Source organism: Ambystoma mexicanum, chromosome 2q (genome assembly GCF_040938575.1).
Source record: "Ambystoma mexicanum isolate Mex_15411 chromosome 2q, UKY_AmexF1_1, whole genome shotgun sequence".
Taxonomy (NCBI): Eukaryota; Metazoa; Chordata; class Amphibia; order Caudata; family Ambystomatidae; genus Ambystoma; species Ambystoma mexicanum.
In genome coordinates this window covers 843,720,439-843,740,551 of record NC_090924.1, presented here as the reverse complement: position 1 = coordinate 843,740,551, position 20,113 = coordinate 843,720,439, and the positions used below count along the sequence as shown (strand labels likewise).

The following is a 20,113-nucleotide window of genomic DNA, read 5'->3' as shown; positions in this document are numbered from 1 at the left end:
AATACCGAGCCTCCCTCCTCCTGAGTCCCAACCACTCCTTGACCCATCCCCAGCCTCTTTCTCTCTTTTGAATTTTTAAACATGCTCCTTAAATTATAAAGTACTGTAAGGGTGTAGATGTAAAATAGGCACAATGTTGGCATGCTTTGCAATAAACTTATTAACGAAACAAGGGTTGGGGAAAACCTAACCTAATGTCATCGTCAGCCTACACTTGTAAACGTATCACAGCATATCCACCATTCCTTACCAATTCCAACTGCACCATCCTTGCTAGAACCCTTGTTATGTAAAAACGTGACCATTGCAATGCCCTTTAACTAGGGACTAGACAAAGGAACCTAAGAAAGTTACAGGTAACCCAGAACAATGCCATCAGGGCAGCTCTAAACATTCCAAGAAACCAGTATATTTCTGACACCAGACGAAGCCTCCACTGGCTCTCGGTTCCCCAAAGAATCGTCCTCAAAACTCTTGCACGCACGCATAAATGCCTGGCCAACCAGGCCCCAGAATATTTGGCGATCCGATTCTCCCCCCACACTTCCACCTGCCCTAAGAGATCAGCACTGCCTCTCGGCCGAGGTTCAGGCTTCGGAAAGCTGGAGGGTCTAGTTTCCCGTTCCTAGCCACCAAATTGTGGAACTCACTTCCTAACCCACTCAGATCGGAACGTTCTTTCCACTCATTCAAGTGCAAAGCCAAATTGTGGCTCCTAGCACAGGACTCGCAAAGTCTCCTCATGCCACAACAATTGTAATTATACACACTGCTCTATGGCCGCCTCGCCTTGCCATGTTGATCATCATGTTGGCCATCATGCCCTTTATTTTGTAATTATTTTGTAAATATCTTGTAAAGATACTTTATATGTACTATATATGTAATTTGTAATATTTTGTTATGTTTGTTGTATACTATGTCTCCAACTTCAAGAAATGCACCCAGATGCCCTTGGGTCAGGGGCGCTTTACAAATAAAATACAAATAACTATCCCTAATAAGAGGGGTTTCCCTGCCTCAAAGAATCTAAGGAGTCTGTCAGGATGTCCAGAGAAAACAAAGTCCACTGTTGTGTCAAAACCGATTTCTAACCCATACACTAGGAACTTAAACTAAGGTGCAAGGTAATCTTGTTTGGCCCAAAAGAATGCATTTCTTCTTCTGGAGGTGGGTTTAAAAGGTTCCTTTCCACCTCGTAAAACAAAGTTCAAATGGTGCAAAAAAAAAAAAAACTTCCAAAGGATGTGCAACCCTGTGCCAAAAAGGTTGCCGGGTCCTCAAAAAGCCAAGAAAAAAAGTCTCCCTTCTCTTGGCTTTCCAAAATGCTCCCAAACACTAGAGGGAATTATGCCCTTCCCCCGGAATTCTCTTCAGCTTCTTCAAAAAGTGTCTCCCTTCTCTTGGCTTGGTATACTGTTCACAACTACCAGGGGGATGATTCCTTCTCCCCTGGCTTCTCTTCAGCTTCTTCAAAGTGGCAAGAGAATGCCTCCCATCTCTTGGCTTGGTATAATGTTTGCAAACACCAGGAGGGATGATTCCCTTTCACTGGTTCCAGGTTCTCTCACAGTCAACCTGGCTCAATACCCTGCCAGGTACTGGGACTATGAAGATGTCCAATGATTTAATCCTCGCCTTTCAGACTTATTTTTTGTTTTCTGCAATACTTGGTATACTCCCCTGCCAAGTATCACAGGGCGGTATTGGATATGTTAAAGTTCTCTCACCTCGGTTGGGGTCCCAGACCCTGTCTTCTGGATAATGCTCACCCTTCCAGGTTTTCCATCTTCTTGGGGCCCATGCGCCCCCTACAACTAGCGTACCTTTTTTCCAGGTGCGTGCAGGTCTCTTGTCTTCCCGGGTACCTTGGATCTGCTGTGGGGCTTTCCAGACCTTTGTGGTTGCTCTGCGGTCTGTGGTGGCCCCATAGTCGAAATCTTCTGGGGCACACAATGTCGCAGTGTCTCGGTCAGCGTTCTTCCTTTTCTCGGTTCTCTGCTTGCTCTCGCATGAAGGGATCAACGCCATTCCCAGTCTTTCCTGTGTTTAGACTCTGTTGTACTTTAGATTGTCCAAATTGAGTAGACTGCGTTGTTTGGATTTATGCGGTATTCCATATTACTCTGCGGATTTTCTTCGTCTCAGTTTCCCAGTCACGGTAGTCGGTGTTCTCCCTTGTCTCAATCTAAGGTAAGGAATTCATATTTTCTACCTTACAATAATACATTGAGGGAGGGAGGGAGGGACTCGGTTGCCCATAAGAGGGTAAGGGAGTGGATATTTACGCACTGCTTTCTCCCTGTATCACTGTCCCTCGTCCCAAACATGATTTCCCCCACCCATGTGATCATCCCACGGTGCTCCACCCACAGGGGGACTTATTGGACTGTGGCCGCACCACCCTGGTCCCAGAGGAAGGGTCCCCCAAAACCCCCATGGGAGAAGGGACGACATACAAGGTTTTGACACAGTACACAATTATCCTTTGGTGGCAACCAGTGAATTTTCCAGTAGAATTAGTTATCCTTAGTCCATTGAGGTTTAAAAGAGAAATTCAAAACTATCTACTGGTCAGCGAGTGAGCGTGCGTGACTAGTCACTTACTTGGCCAGTTAGAAAGGTTCATTATGAGATGGCATCATGCATGAGACTATTCTTGGCCTGTTAACCAATGTTTTATATGACGGGGCAAGTTTCATAGTGCAAGCTATCAAACAAATTTAGATTTGGACTGACAAGAATTTTGAGACGGCAATAATTATTCATGGAGCTTTTTTTTCACTTTCAAGGCGAGACAGGTTTTTAAAAAAAATATGTAAATGACAGAGCAAGTTCAATATGTAGAGGGTTACAATTTGGGCGCAAGGGCCCTAGTTTATGGTCCAATTATGGGAAAGCTGGTTTGCCTCCCTAGATGATGTAAGGTTGATCCAAGGATTGTTTCCTCCAAGTCATTTGTTACTGTGGAGTCAAACACCAGTTTGGTTATGGATGTTCTTTCTCTCCTTCCACTTCCATGGCATATGTTTGCAGCCTCATGACAGCCTGCTGCTCATCTACCTATGACAAGATAGTCATGGTAACAGCACACTCACTAATGGTAGGATGGCTACAGAGTTTCCTTCCATTGCATTAAAGCCTCTGACTAGCCCTACACAGAGTAGTGCAGATATTAAAATAAAAATCGCCTTTACTCCTTTACTTTAACCACAGCCTTTAGTCCATATATATATATACATATATATATACATTTCTGCACAGGTTTTGGATCTTCGATATGTGGCAAGGTCTTTTTCACTGTGCATCTAGTGATCCATTGTTCCAAGCTTGTGTGCGCTAATAGAACACCTATAGCCTTCACGTTTCCTTCCATAAATGACACAATGGATTGCATCCTTCCACAGACTCTTCTGGATAGATATTCCCCGACTCGACTTTGGATGCAATGTCCTTCCTTCATATAAATTGCCGACTATGCCCCATTACCTCAATTCTCCATCCTCCTCCCTCCCATGCTCAGCGGCCAATAGAACTACAATTAGGGAGAATTTAATGTAGTAGGGTTGAAGAAAAAAAACATTTTTAAAAAGTAACGTTTTTAGACCCGGAAAAGCTCATCAACTCCCTTTCTCTCTCCTTGCACACAAGACCTCCAGCCTATCTTCTCCAAGATAGAATGCACCCCCTGTCCTTATCATCCCGTTTCCTTTCAGAAGAGGGGAAAGATGGAAGGGCAAGAAGGAATCTGTGGGAGAATAATCCATAGAAAGAACATTTTCAGTCACTTCCTGCCCCTGCCAGACATACTGGAACCGGTGGCAGGCTTCACTCGTGAATCCCGCCAAAGAAAACAAACAAAGGGACCAAAGCTTGTTTGGCATGCAGAGTAAATCTCAAGAAGGAGCTTTCCAACAAGAAATGGTGAAAAAAGAAGACCGGGCCATTTTGACAAAATGGGCACCCATGGATGCTTTACTGTGGCTGCGAACACAGCCTGCGGTAAAAACACACAATGGCAGTAAAAAGTAAACCTCTGCCATCAGCCATTAATTGAAGAAAGGGTAACATAAAAATGTTACATGAGAAACTACACAAAGGGTATACTAAGTAACCCCTCCAGCACTCTATGGTAAGATAGTGTGTGCTGGGTCTAGAAAGTTACACAATGTAAGTAAAGTCAACTTCACTTCACTGCTCTTGAAAACAGTAGTTTCACCAAGAGAAGGTATTTAAACCTTTGGGAAATCTAAGAGACTTCCCTGTGCCAATGCACTGAAGGTGCACTGTGACACAATGTAAAGATGATACCTATGGTGTTTGTCTCCAAAGTCAAAAGAAAATCAGAATAAATCACATTAAAATTATATGAGAGATAAAAAGTCCTAAAGTCCAGCAAAAGAGCTGGTGTTCTCTGAGGTAGAAGGGAATTAGCAAATTTTTGCGAATTCTCCCTAACAACGACTATTTGCTTGTTTAAAGGGAGTAAAGGTGGCTTGTATGACTAATCGGTAAGGCTAGGCCCAAGGGTTGCCAAGGTTCTGATCTCAGGGGATTTTAACTTTGAAAGTACAGGAATTCAGTTAATCATATTTAATGATACAGCAGTTCTGATCCTATTATTCTCCTGACAATTTATGAGAGGCATGTTATCATGCCCCCCAAATTACTTAATTCTAGTAGTTCATGAACTCTGGCATACTTTCTGGCACACATCTTTTGCTTGCCATTATTCCCATCTGGCAAAGAACATCTCGTCTGAGCTTTTTTGCCAGCCACAACCTCTGATGAGCAATATATATAAATTGGTTAAACTCATGAGTTTAAAACGTGTTTTGCATCGCCACTTAGCAATGTTTGCAATTCGACAAACTAATAACCACAACTAAACCCATTATTTCTAGTGAACATATCCTTTGTTTTGCTACATGCATTATTGCACAGGAGTACTTTTTCTAGGTGCTGTGGCAGATTGTTAAATCTTGGGTTGGTTTATGAGCTCTGCTAGAAGCACATATAAATACTTTGTTTTTTAGCCAATATATTTGGAAAACATAATACAAGATGCAGTTTATACTGATTCGCACATAATTGGTACAGAGGGGGATATTCCCTTCCACAATCCCTTTAAAGAGGGCAGCTCACTAACTATGTATGCTCACAAAGTACCTGACCTTTGCGTTATGATGGATTTCTAGAATATGGCCCATTGGACAGATGTTAGGAGGACACCCTGGCTTTAGTGAACCTGGGAACTCTGTGAGGTTAGCCAAATCCAATCAAGGTAAGCATGGAGAGTGGTCACAGCTTAGTCTCAGGTGAAAGTGAGTGGGCCAGGGGTGTACACAAAATGTAGCACACAATAATTTAACTTAGACAGGTAAGTACAAAAATACTCTTATTATAGGCCCAGAAAACACTAGGAAATGAAATGAGCAGGTAGTAATATCACACATTTATACTCAAACATATAAAGTCACCTTTGGGTTTGTAGGAGCACATACAATAACTTAGACAACTAAAATGATGCAGGGGAATTAAACCAATTCACAAGAATGATACCCAACAGTCCAATCCCTATGATGTATGGGGCCTTGTGCTCAAAAGCCACAAAGCTTCTTCTCAGGAGAGGGGACTGATATAGGAAGATATGGGAAGAGTTGTTGTGGTGGTGAAAATGTGTAGTATCTTGCCTCCTGCAAGATATGCCTGGATCAGAGAGGACATGGAGCAGGAACCAGGCTGACCCAGGTAAGTACAAAACAGAGGATGCTTTATTTGCGTAGTTACATAGCCATAGTTCATGAAGGTAGGAGAGGAGGTCACAAGCATCTGTCCTGGTTCCCTGCCATACTCCAAGTCCCAACCATCTCTCTCCGGAACCCCCGAAGCCTCCAACACGCCAGGCTCCACCTCACCATTCTATGAGGCCCTGCATTCACTCAGTCACACTAATCATCAAAGATGCAACAAAATGTTTCAGAAGACATTTCTGCAATGTTACAGGTCAGTAAAATTATATTCCTATCTTTTAGATACAAGCTTTTAGATCAGACGATCCAAAAGCAATGGAATGGAATAACCAAGGTTTATTCAAAGGAGAACAGGGGTAGGTGAATGCAATGCAATTACTTAGCCCCCCTGACTAGGGATGTAGGTTTTCCCACCATTGGTTACAGTGAGGTGCCCAGGAGTGGAGGGTGCAAGGTTTCTTCCGGTTAGAAACAGGAGCAGAGTGCAACCCTTTGCTAAGAAGAACTGCAGAAGGCACTGATACAGACCTCTTCATACATACCTTGGCAAAAAGGCCCACTTCCTGCTGCACCTCCTCAGAGTTATTCTACCTTTTCTCACTATCCCCTAGAAGCTCACCGTCTCCAGAGCCCTGGTTCTCTCCAGGATGGACTACTGCAACAGTCTCTTTCTCAATCTGCCAACCTCTACTCTTCGCCCCCCTGCAACTAATCCAGAACAGGACTGCAAGACTTATCCTTGGGCTCAAGCCTAGGGACTGTCTCTCAAACCCCGACATCTATGCACTGGCTCCCGGTGGCTGTAAGTATCAAGTTCAAGACACTATAAATCGTCCACAAGGCTTTCAGGGTTTGGGACCCGCACTACATCCGACTCTCTTCCGAAATACCTTCCTTCTAGAGCCCTTCGCTCAGCTACCTCCAACTCCGAGGGTCAGACAAGGCAAAGAGTGTGGGGGAGGAGGGGGGTGGTTGGTCTCTCTCTCGCGCGCGGTCTCTCTCGCTCTCTTGGTCTCTCTCGCTCTCTTGGTCTCTCTCGCTCTCTTGGTCTCTCTCGCTCTCTTGGTCTCTCTCGCTCTCTTGATCTCTCTCGCTCTCTCAGCTGTCTCAGCTGTCTGCTGCGCCAACTGGTTACTTAGTTCCCTCAGTCTCACTGGGTACCAGGCGCCTCCACGACCAGTCTTCCTCAGCACTGCCTCCCGTCCACTTACGGGCTGTAACTGCCGCCCCCACAGCCCCCCCTACCTCCTGCCCTTACCCAGAGTCGCACTGCCCTGGCTGCACTTACTCGGAGCTATGCTGCCCTGATTGCACTTCCCCATTTCCTCGGACTTCTATCATCTCACTTGCACAATCCGAATGACACAATTCTTAGTAGGAGGGTTTGGCTTGTCCTCCCTATGTCTCCTCTCCCTTGTCTTGTGGCGCACGGAAACACTTGTGTACAGGCGTATTATAAATGCCATATCATGTCATGACACTTCACAAGACTGGGGAAGGCAAGTTCCAGCAACAGCTACTGCACACCGGTGACCGCAGGCGTCTTTCCAGTCACACCTGAGGAAGACCTTACAGTGCAGGATCCCTTTGATGCTGGGATGGTGAAATTCGGCAGGAAGGTGACTTATCCCATAAGCAGGTGGCCACTGAAGCTCCCACTGGAGAGCTGGGTCAGGACACCAGGTAGTCCGGGGGCACTTCCAAAAGCTCAGGAAAGCTGGATCCTCGCAAATGCGTCAAGGCTGGTTGGTCCCCCCAGTCCAAAGGTTGAAGCACCGCTCAGGACCTTTGCAGATCAGGTAGTCCAGAAGGTAATCAACGGGCCAATCACAGGAAAGGATGCTGAGTCTCTACAGGAGTCTTCCACAGATCTTCCGACGGCTGCTCGTCTACACAAGATACATGGCTCTAACGCTGATCTGAAGAAATGGCTCTAGGAGGAGTCTTCTTAACCTGAATCCTGGCTGGAAGCAAGTCCAAGCCCACCAATTGTAAGGATTGGCACCATTCAAACAGCCAGCAGTGGTCGAATCGGGGACCACTGTGGGTTTCACTCATGCCTCACACACCTAGGTAGCCTGAGAAAGCAGCAGCTTTCACAGGCGAATGCATGACCATGTAAGTGATTTCCTAACCCGAGGAAGTGCCAAACAACAATATGGCCAAGAGCAAGCGAAAATCTTGTGGCAAGGCAATTTTAAGGCACTAGCCATGTTTAGTAGCCAAACAGGTCAATGAGAATGTGCCCACCAAAAGCCATGCAAAAAAGGGTACAAAGGTATCTGCTACCACCAACTTGTCTTTAAGCACATAAAAGTAACCTAAAATCCCAGACTACGGTGATCTAAAAGTATCCCCACTGCATTGTAAGATGCTGTGTGCACTGTCAAACGTTTACCAAAAAGGTAAAAGGTCAAAAGGGAAACAGTTTCCCAGTACGGATAACCTGAAGGACTGATTAGTTTCCCCATAAAAAAAATTGCCAAGGGAGTGAAGCTGAAGGCTTCACTTTTGTGAATAGTCAGGCGAGGTTCAAAAACAAAAGCAAAAGGTTTGGGGGTCCATAGAATATGGAGGCAAAGTTGCCTAAAGAGAAATCTTTCCTAACACCTCATTAGTCAGTCGTGCCATATAATGTGTGGACAAAAGCAAACCATTTCTTCACTTAGGGAAAAATAATTCGCTGTAATATTGGTGGAGGGGAAACCGCATGGCTGCTCCTCCCCTTTAGGTAGACTATCTGACTCATCTAAACCTGCTTTCAGGGCCAGGAAACACTGCAAATGCTGTGCTGCACAAAATTGCTTAATATATGAAGACACACAAGGAAGCTGTCAGTTTTAACAGGTGGCAGCAAGCAAACCCTAGCCCCATAAACTTGTCTTACCTAGTACAAGCCCAATCACCAGCACCTCAATTATTTACCCATCCATCGAATGAGTTTTGTTGCACACCTCACCTTGCAGTCACTTGGGACAGCTTGCAATGCAGAATATAACATACATGGAGATGGAGGGAAGTTAGGGTCTGATGGACAAAATATTTCACTACTTTGTATTCTTTACTTGCTGCTACTAGAGGGTAGTATTCTAACATTTTTGGAATCCACCTGGCTAGATGAGCCCCATCCTTCACAAGCACAATGATTTGCTTCTACAACGTAAAGCTATTGTTCATAGGCTGCCTGAGTGATTGCTGTGTTTGCTGGGGTAATGTCTTCCCTGCTGTTTGAGGAAGAGGTATCCAGTGATTCCATCGAATACAATGCATCGAATGCAAAAGCATTGAATGCAAAAGCCTAAAAAAAAATGAATTTCTTTTGTAGGTAAAGGTTTTTTAATTAAAATGGGTTTTAAGGGGTAAAAGAAATAGGAGTTGAGGGGGGACCCCCCCATTAAAATAAATTGAAAAAAAATGAATTTTTTTCCGATGCTTTTGCATTCGATGCCATCACTATAAACAGAGAAAGACAATTATGAATCTTCATCCAATACCTACTGGCGCAGAAGCTACGTGTATCTTTACCCCCTATGTTCCCATGAAACGGCCTAGACAACACCTGTGATGCCAAAAAGGCAACTTTACCGTTTCTCACATGTTTGGCACCTGTGAGGAACCTGAGGGCATCCTCACCTTTCCCCCTGTAGCCCCCTCTCGGATGGCCAGGGAAAGGCCATCGCTTTTGGATCCTGACCCTGTGGGTGGATATGGGAGGGAAGATCACCTGGGAGGAGGAGATTTGGGGTGTGGGGAGAGGACATCCTTAGGTGAGACATAGTATCCCCCATTTCCCTTTCACAACTAACCCTCTATCCCGCAAGCATTTTTAGGCTTTTGCCAGCCCTTTCCCTGTTCCTCCCCTAAAACCTTCCCCAAAACACGTGGTTGAGGGGGAGACACTTATTGCACCGAGGGTGCTTGTCTCTCCAGGGACATTTTCCCTTAAAGGAAGGGCAGCATTTAAATGGAGTCCTGTCCATGGTGCAGGGAAACAAAAGCAACGACAATACCAAAGGGGCGAGAGGGGAGAAGGAAAGACATTCTTAAAAGAAAGGAACCCTCAGACCCCACTCTCCCTACTGTGTAGGCCAGCCAAGGCCCGGCCACGCGGTCGACAGTGTCGACCAGAAACGCCAGCCATCAAAGTCTGTTCTGTCTTTGGCGGCGGTTCAGTAATTGAAGAGGGGACGAATGCTGTATAAATGACCAAAGGTCAGAATTTTTACACATTTGCAATTTTAGATAGAGCTCCGCATAAGGCAACCAGCTAGCTGGGTAGAAAAAAACAATCTGAGGGACATCAACGCGTGAGGATTTCTGGGTACACTACACATCACGTTAGGTATAGTGTTACTGACACGCCTATGCAGACGCCCCCTTTCGATCCTCAAAAGACAAGATGCAATACTCTGCGGTTACCACTAGATGTCGGACTATATGCACAGCATGTGATTCTAAGCAGATTAACAAGCACCATACTCTAAATTACTGTTTATTATGATGGATTTTCAGAATCAGCCCTGTGCACAGATTCTGAAAGGCCACCCTATTCTGGTGAATAGGAAAATACACTAATGTCTAGCCAAACTATCTGTGTAATGAGACTGAACAGCAAGTCTTAGACTTAGCAGAATGATGAAGGGTACAGTTTAGCACACATAGCACTCTTAATACAAGTTAGGCAGTATGCATAAAAATACAGTTATTTATTGAGGCCTTACACCCAATCTTATCAATGAAAAACTACAGGCAATTATCACAGTAAAGCATTCACTATTATAGACCTTCACCTTGGAGCACACTAAGTGCACTAGCAGTTCACAATTTTAAAACACAGCTAAATTTCGTTTTTAGAATACTGTAGATGTAGCAAGTGTATAAAGCAATAGAACCAGGTAAGTGACCAAAAGTCAGGGAACTAATAGGCCGAAAATAAAGAAGAAAGAAACACTATACAGTACCTCGCAAACGAAGATACTATCCTTAAACAGTACTTCCCTACCTAGAAATTAAGGGGCCTAGTGCCTTACAGTCACGGTCCCAGTATATGCCTGTTCGGCAAGATTGTATGCAGTACCCTTTGGGTGCACTACAACAACATTGACCTCCTGGCAATAGGGACCCAACCTTTGGTACAAGTCTGAACTACACAGGTTGGTAGTGTTATCGAGCAGACAGGCTTATCTCAAGAGGGGTCATTGTGAGCAGTAATGTTGCGACACAGTTTCACAAATACAGTTATACAAATAAACACTTACACCCAAGGCTTCTTGATAAAAACTAGTATTCATTTATTTCACAGTCAGTTATATAAGCCTTTTTCAGAAAGGGAGCAAAACATTTAACACTTTAATATACTTCAAAACACACTCTTAGTTTCTCTAAATCATTTCACACCCATTGGGGATGGCACACAGACACTTCCTACACCCTCAGCTAGGACACTGTGGACATTGACTGATCACTGGTATATCTAGAGCAATACTGAGTTAGGTGTAAAAGATAGAAAAGAGGAATAAAACAAAGGTTAACAAAGAAAGAATAAACAGGTAAGTACTTTTAAACACCTTCCAAAGCAGAGTAAAATAACCTTTCCCTTGGGGAAAGGCCAAAGCACAAATTTAGATGAAAGAGGAGTCTCTCAGGGAGCCAGGACAGCCAATGTTAATTGCACAATGCCGAGGGGAGCTGAAGATCTTCTTTGCAGGTAGGTTAAAAGTCTTGCACCATGTTTTTAGAAATGTTTGTAGAAAATAGAACACTTGAAGGGCCACAAGCTCAGAGGCTTATGAGGGGCAAAGCTTTAGCAACTCTGCAAGGTAACCAAGACAGGTCTCAACTGAGAGCAAGTAAGGCTACACAACAAGAGGTAAGTTCCCTTAGACTTTACAGTACCTCTGGTTAGAAGAAATGGTTCCAGCTGGGTGCTGTTCCTTTGCAGCTCTGCAGATCCTGTTCCTGAGCCGCAGTCGTGGGGACAAGAGGGAGGATGTATGGGGACTCCTGCTCTGCAATGGGACGGTCAGCGGCTGCAATGGGCAAACTTCAATTCAGCGGACCTTCTGCGTTTCAGCTCCTCGCGTCTGACAGCAAATAGCAACACTGCGGTTCTCTGATACCACTTCAGACTTTCCATTGCATCTGGGGTCCAGCTCTCTGTTGAGGTGGCTCAGGCTTGGTCAGTCCTGCATCAGGAAAGTCCAGAGCATCTTCCTAGCGCTCTGGTCTGACTTGTAAGCAACGCACACAATCTGGTGTTCCTCTCCGTAGCTCTTCGGTTCCAGCAGCAGCAGCAGCGGAAATGCAACCAGCTTCGAGAGGATGTCCAGACGGGCTTACTTTGGAGTTGATTGGTTCCACCAACTCAAAGGGAGAAGTCGTCCTTGCAGAGCTTCTCTAGTCAAGGTAAATTTGGAGCTTCAGCACAGCAGCAGGGCTTCACCAGTGCAGTAGGCGTCTCTTCCAAGTTCTTCTTTGGATTCCTTCCTCCAGTGGTCGACTCTGCCTTCCAAGCCAAAAAGCCTTGCCTTTTATGCAGGTTTCTCCCATTCATTCCAGCCTAGCTATCCATCACACAGCAGGGTGGCTGTCCTTTGCCGGATAGCCAGCCGGCCAATTACCTTTGGGTGCATTCCTGTAACCAAGGGGATTAAGGACAGGGAGTTTCGGGCACCTCCCTCACTTCCTGCCAGACATACCGGAGCCAGAGGCCAGCTTCACTCGTGAATCCCGCCAAAGACAAAACAAATAAAGGGACCAAACCTAGGGCCTCATCACGAGTTGGGTGGTAACGCCGGTGCTATTAGCGCCGGCACTATTAGCGCTGGCGCTAATAGCCCTACTGCCAAACCCCCCGGCACTATTAGGGCCGGATCACGGGTTTGGCGGAAGGGTTATTGTCCATTCCCCATTAGGCCCATTCGGGAATTCCTCATTCCCCATTGGGCCCAATGGGGAAAATTTGCACTATTACCGCCGGCGGATTTCCCGCTGGCGGTAATCGCGCTGAAAATTGGCAATTTTGCCACGGATTTTCCCCCAGCTTAGAGCTGGGGGAAAAACTGCCAAAGCCATGATCTGGCGGACCCTAAAATGCAGTGGTAATAGCGCTACCGCCGCATTTAAGGGTTACCGCCAGACTCGTGATGAGGCCCCTGGTTTGGCGCGCAGAGTAAATCTTAAGGACCTTCCTGACAAGAAATTGTGAAAAAAGAAGACCGGGGCCATTTTGAAAAAATGGGCTCCCATTGGTGCCTTACCGTGGCTGCGAACGCAGCCCACGGTAAAAACACACAATGGTAGTAAAAGTAAACCACTGCCACCAGCCATTAATTGTAGAAAGGGTAACATACAAACATTGCATGAGAAACTAGACAAAGGGGATACTAAGTAACCCCTCCAGAACCCTATGGTAAGATAGTGTGTGCTGAATCTAGAAAGTTACAAAATCTAAGTAAAGTTAATTCACTTCACTGCTATTGGAAACAGTAGTTTCACCAAGAGAAGGTATTTAAACCTTGGGGAAATCCAAGTTCCCTGTGCCACTGCACTGAAGGTGCTGTGTGACACAAAGTACAGATGATGCCTAGGGAGTTTGTTAGACTCCAAAGTTAAAAAGAACACAGAAATTAAATCACATTAAATTACATGAGAGATAAAAAGTCCTAAAGTCTAGCAAAAGAGCTGGGGGTCTTCAAGGCAGAAGGGAATTAACACATTTCTGAGAATTCTCCCCAACAGCCTTTTTAGGTGGTTAGGATTCTCTTTAGGAATTTGAAAAAGTGTTAGTCATAGCCAATAGGCAGTTTGTAAGTGTTTCAAAGTTACATAAGCACTGGAAAAAAAATTGTAGCAAACCCCCCTCCCCCGCCCCGTCCCAATCCAAGCACCTTAACACCCTCATTCACAATGCAAGGTAGACCTAAATTAACAATCTTGGAAGAAATCTTAAGACATTTGCCTGTGCCCCTCAGGTTTTCCTGATGTAGGTTAAAAGCAATCAATCCCCAATAATAATGTGGAGAATGTTTCAAGCAATTAAGTGCCCTAATTTCTTGTTTTTGACTGTCAGGTACAGTTCTGCTAGATTTTTACTAAAATGATTGACATGATAATCTCACAGTGAACAGTGTCATTTCTTTTTCTGATACTTACTAATACCATTGACAAAGTCATTAAAGTGGCTAAAGGTGAAAAGTGGTTCTGGAAGCTCTCTAAAAAACATCTTCAGTGCTCCAGTTATTACATGGATATCCTCCCATTTGCTATCATTCAAATCCAATTTCTCATCTGCAAAACAAGTCAAAGAACAGAGCATGTGAACTTAACAGAACAAACAGGACAATTTGCAGACTCCGGTCTAGAATTCCTTTTTCATTAATGACGACTCTCAAAAACAGAGCTGAGAGGAGCACGAATAGATACAGTAGAAGGAAGCAAGAAAAAGCAGCTTGGTAACTTTTGGCCACTATCCTAAGCACATAGTGATGTTGTGCTCTTCAATGGCTAGAAGTATAACAATAGATGCTACCATCGCAACAAGCTCCGTCAGTCGATGAAGACATTGCATCCAGTGACATGCAAATTTGTGTTACTGGAATTTATACCACACACTTGCCATTTGCATGGTCATAAAAAGATCCTATAACTGATCACGGATTCATTAGCCACCTGTACATTAATGACCCAGCAATCAGTTACGAGATATTTTGAGTCATCGTTGAAATCATAACCTTGTGCCAACCTCTGCAATCTTGTGCATTGGATTCTGCGTACATCACTGCTTAGTTTCTTTTTTATTCATTTTTATATCCAAGGATATATGGGACTTAACAAATCTCCAATGTGATCCACCAAACAGAGAAATGGGGGTTTAACAATTAAAGTCACTTGAACACCTGGTTTATACAGCCTAGTTTGTGAACATTTTAACCTACACTTTTTACTTACAAGTCCAGAGCTGGATGTTTAAGATAGCACCCCTCATAGCCAACTAAGATTCTCTTGAACTTTGTTAAGGAAAGGTTTCCCCCCATACCCAGGAAAGCATTTGGCGTGAAACTCAGACAAGCTAGTGGCAGTGCATGTTAGCCATTTCTGCACTACAGTGCTCAACTTGGCTGGATGTTGTCCAAGCCCAATCTTAGTGTCTCTCACTCCTTTGGGATCATCTTCCTTTTGGGCAACTGTAGGTGTTAGGCAAAGTTTGTTTGCAGTACCCTCTAGGAATACTACAAACAACGCTCACTACAGGTATAGTATAGGAAACCCAACCTTTGGTGTAAGCTTGTACTACACAGTTTTGGTAGCGTGTTGAGCAGCCAGGCTTATCTCAAGAGGGGTCAATGTGAGCTGTAGTGGAGTTACACAGACATTTACAGTTACAAGTATTTAAATAAACTCTTACACGCAAAGTTTCTTGAATAAACAATTATTAATTTATCAGTCAGTTAGAAGAACAAGTTACTTTCTTACCTGGTAACTTTCTTTCGATGGGATGGTCCGACGACGTATTCCATATCTATAATAGGTAATGTCCACAGCTGTGCTGCTTCGGAAAATCTTTGGCGTCTGCGTCCTGCGTCGATGCGCTGTCCCCGAGGACCTCCTCCGACGGCACCCGATGTGATCAGTAGGCCGCACGACGCCCATAGCCTCAATTATAATTTTTTCCCAGAACGTGTGCCACCAGTATTCTGCCAGTCAGACACACAAGGCCTTGCGGAACGCAAGCTGCAATCACAAAAGAAATTCTGCAGCGGGGAAGGTATGGAGGGAGAGATGTGGAATATGTCATTGGACCATCCTATCGAAAGAACGTTACCAGGTAAGAAAGTAACTTGTTCTTCGAGGGGATTGGGTCCTCCGACGTATTCCATATCTATGACAGACTCCCAAAGCAGTACCAAGCAAGGAGGTGGGAAAAGAATTTAGAACACAAATTTAGCATGCCCAATCAAATTGCGAAATATAGGACTGCCTTGCCAAAGGCCAGATCCTGCCCTCTGATGGAATCGAGGGAGTAGTGACGTACAAAAGTATGTACTGAAGCCCAGGTGGCTGCATCACAGATGTGACGAATAGGAACACCCCTCTGCACGGCAGTAGACGCAGCCACTCCCCTGGTAGAATGGGCCCGCAAGCCAGCCGGAGGGTCCTTACCCGCCAAGCGGTAACACTCAGAGATAGCTAAAATAATCCAAAGAGACAAAGTCTGTTTCATCACAGCTTGTCCCAAACGCTTTCCAGCGTAACCAATGAAAAGTTGACCCGGGACATACGCGAAAAATAAAAGCTCAACGCTCTCCTAGGATCAAGCCTATGGAGTCTCTCCTCTTCCTACCAGGATGTGGATGAGGATAGAACGCCGGAAGAACAACCTTCTGGCCCAAATGAAATTCCGAAACCACCTTCGGAAGAAAAGAAGGACGAACTCCAAGGACAACCCTGTCCTTACGAAACACAGTGAAGGGTGGCTTAACTGAAAGTGCCTGTAACTCACTCACTCTGCGCGCGGAAGTAACCGCAACCAAAAACACAGTAAGAGTTAGCAGTCTCAAAGGGCAAGAATGTAAAGGCTCAAACGGAGCACCCATAAGAAACTTAGGAACAAGGTTCAAATCCCAACCGGGCACCAGAAAAGGTGACAGAGGGAACACATTAGTGAGCCCTTTCAAAAACTGAGAAATTAAAGGAATCTTAAAATAGGAACACTCTTCAGATGAGCGCTTAAATATGGACAGCGCCGCCAGGTAACCTTTAATGGTCCCCACTTGCAAGCCCCTGTGGGTCAAAGAAAGCAAAAAAGACAGAACCATGGGAATGTCACATTCAAAAGGATCCACATTCTTAACACTGCACCAGTCGCAGAACTTTCTCCAACGGCAACGGTACAGAGACTTTGTTGCCTGCCGCCTGGCCGAGAGCAAAACCTCCATCACGTCTTCAGGGAGGTCTCAATCCTTATACCTCAACCTTTCAGAAGCCAAGCGTGAAGGTTGAAGGATCTGACCTCTGGAAGGAGAACCTGATTCCCCCTCCCGTGAGAGCAGATCGTCTCGGTAGGGAAGACGACGTGGAGGGCAGATGAACAAGTTGAGAAGGTCCGGGTACCACGTCCTGCGGGCCCACGGCGGAACAATGAGGATCATCCGGGAACCGAACCTCCGCAACCTCCGCAGTACTTGCGGGATGACGGGGACTGGAGGAAACGCATACAGCAGTGGGAATGACCACTCCACCACGAACGTGTCTCCCAAGGCTCCTTTTGGAGGAAATTCCCGCGAGCAAAACCTTTCGCACTTCCGGTTGACACTGGAGGCGAAGAGATCCACTTGAGGGGTCCCCCAAACGCGAAGATCTCCAGGAGAATCTCCTGAGCCAGCTCCCACTCGTGAGAGACCGTGCTCTGCCTGCTCATAGCGTCCGCCTACTCGTTGTCGTCTCCGGCCAGATGAACAGCCGAGATCGAAACTTCCTGCTGGATGGCCCAGAACTCGAGCTGCATTGCTTCACTGCACAGAGGAAGTGACCCTGCCCCCCCCCCCCTTTTTGTTGAGGTAGTGCATGGCCACCGTGTTGTCCGTTACAATCAGGACACTCTTTCCTCGCACAGTCGGCAGAAAAGCCTTCAGGGCTAGCCTGACGGCCCTCAGCTCCAACAGATTGATATGGAGTCGGACTCCAACGGAGACCAACGACCGCTGACTGTCAACTCGTTGGCATGAGCTCCCCATCACGTGAGGGATGCGTCCGTCACAATCATCACCTCCGGCCAGGGCAGCCAAAATGGGGCCCCCTTCATCAGACTGCCTTCGATGGCCCACCAGAGAAGGTCCTGGGCGACCGAGGGCGGCACCTGAACAGGGTCCGACAGCCTGCCGGAGGACTGAGACCACTGGAGCTTGAGTGCCCACTGCAAAGATCTCATCCGCAGACAAGCCTCTGGCACCAGAAGAATGCAGGATGCCATGAGGCCGAGCAGTCTCAAGAACTCGGACGCTGGGAGATTCTGGGCAAGTTGAAACTTGTGCACCATCTGTTGAATGTGCCCTCACCTGGGGAGGAAAACACTGCCCCAGGGATGTGTCGAGCACTGCTCTGATGTACTGGAGCCGCTGCGTTGGTGTCAAATGGGACTTCTTTAAATTGAGGGAGAAGCCCAGCTTGTGAAGGGAGTGGCAGGTGACAGACAGATGATCCAGGACTTGCTCGGGAGAGCTCCACCTGATCAACCAATCGTCCAGGTAGGGGTAGACGTGAATCCCCCCTTTCCTAAGATGCGCTGCCACCACCACCATGAGCTTGGTGAAAACCCTCAGGGCGGAGGTCAATCCGAACGGCAGGACCCGAAACTGAAAGTGCGAGTCGCCAACCGCGAAACACAGGTACTTCTTGTGCTTGGGATGGATCGGCACATGGAAGTAAGTATCCTTGAGGTCGAGAGACACCAACCAGTCCTGAAGTTGAAGGGCCTGGAGGACTTGAGAGAGAGTAACCATCTTGAACTTGTCCTTCCTGAGGAGTTTGTTCAAACCGCGCAAGTCCATGATGGGTCTCAATCCCCCCCATCTTTCTTCGAAATCAAAAAATAAGGGGAATACCATCCCTTGTTCCTCTCCGCTACAGGCACCCGTTCTATGGCGCCTTTCTCCAGCAGGGCTTGAATTTCCTGCGCAAGGAGCGGATCCGGACTCTTCAAAGAGAGGTTCCCAGGTGGATTGTCATGAGGCCTCTGCCGAAAAGGAAGATAGTAGCCGTGGGTTATGATCTCCAGAACCCACACATCTGAAGTAATGGCTTGCCACTCTACAAGATGCTGCGCCAGCCTTCCCCCAACCGGCGAACCATGGGACCTGGCCTCATGACTGAGTGGTAGCGGCTGCGGCGTTGCCTGAGGGCAAAGAGGCAACTGCCCGAGCGGCCTTGGCACCTCGAGTACCCTTGTTTCCACCTCTGGCACTCTTACGGTGGCCTCTTTGACTGCTATCTCCTCTCGCTTTACTGAAGCACGAGTAATAGCGAAAGGAACCTCCCCTCCATTGCTGTCCCCTAGGACGAAAAGGCGGAAGTTGGTGAACTGCAGCGCCCAACGACTTCGCTGCAGCTTTGGAGGTCTGCAACCTCTCAAGGCTCTCGTCAGCCTTGCTGCCAAAAAGGTGTTCACCATCAAAGGGCATGTTGAGGAGCCGGGACTGCACATCAGGAGTGAACCCAGACTTCCTCAACCACGCAAACCTGCGTATTACAGTGCTCGCCGCCATGGACGGCTGACACAATCTGCCATGTCCAAACCTGACTTAACGGCCTCACACATGGCATCCTTGCCATCCTGAACCATCGCAAGGAAACCATCCCGTTCGTCCCCTTTGGGAATACGTTCAGCCACTAAAGCAACACAGTTCCACAGAGTGTGTGTGAAACGAGACAAGGCACATATGGAGTTGGCTGCCTGAAGCGCCATACCCCCTGAAGAAAACACTTTCTTCGCCCAGCTGTCAAAGCGTTTGTCGTCCCTATCCGGAGGGATGGTAGGATACGACGCCTGCTTTGCCGGGGCCGTAGCCGCCTGCACCACCAAACTCTCCGGAGTGGGGTGCCTGGACAAGTAGCAGGGGTCGCTACTGGCTGGATGGTATTTTCGCGACAAAGACTTGCCCACTGCCGGGAGACTCTCCGGAGCAGTCCAAGTCGCCGCCACCCTTCTCTGCAGAGCCATATGAAACGGCAAAACCGGGTCAGTGGGGGGACCAAGATCAAGGATGTCCGTGAGATCATCCTGAATGAACTCCCCTGAGGGAGCTGACCAACCCAAGTACTCGGTGACCCGAGACATAAGGCGCCGATATGAAGAATCGGCATGAGTGCCAGGCTCCGGCCTACAAAACTCCACCTCCGGAGAGGTGTCCAGTCCACTGGCATCATGCAGTGACTGCCTCAGGTCATCAAACTGGCTATGGCCCGAGATAAGCTCATCTGGTACCGGAACCAAGCCGTCATCAGAGCCTTCCTCTCCCCACCTGGAGTACATTTCAGAGGGTGATGAAGACATCTGGGGACCAAAGCAGTGCCTGACCTTAGCCAGAGCCTTTCTAGGGGCTAACCCCGTGCCACGGGGCCCCTCCGACACCACCGCCTCGAAAGGCGTTGAGGGCGCCAAACAAGTCGCGTCGAGCGAATCGGCATCGAGCGAATCAGCATCAGCATCGACTGCGTCGACACAGGCCTCAAAGCCAGAGCTCCGAGCGTGTCTCTCGACGACCTAGGCGCCGATAGCGTCGACGATCCCCTCGGAGGCAGAGCCTCGAGAGAAATCGTCGACGACCTCGGCGCCACAGGCGTCGACGTCTTCTTCGATGACG

General features: G+C 46.9%; 1 protein-coding gene across 11 annotated transcripts in view; it reads right to left on the bottom strand.

Annotated features, from left to right (window-relative positions):
• The window catches only part of ARHGAP12 (Rho GTPase activating protein 12), a 697,283-nt gene that overhangs the window by 41,245 nt on the left and 635,925 nt on the right, over positions 1-20,113 (bottom strand). For all 11 annotated transcript variants that reach the window (XM_069648062.1, XM_069648064.1, XM_069648067.1 and 8 more), the window contains one exon: positions 13,908-14,042. In XM_069648062.1, coding sequence (XP_069504163.1) covers positions 13,908-14,042 — 135 coding nt within the window. The remainder of the gene's footprint in view (positions 1-13,907; positions 14,043-20,113) is intronic.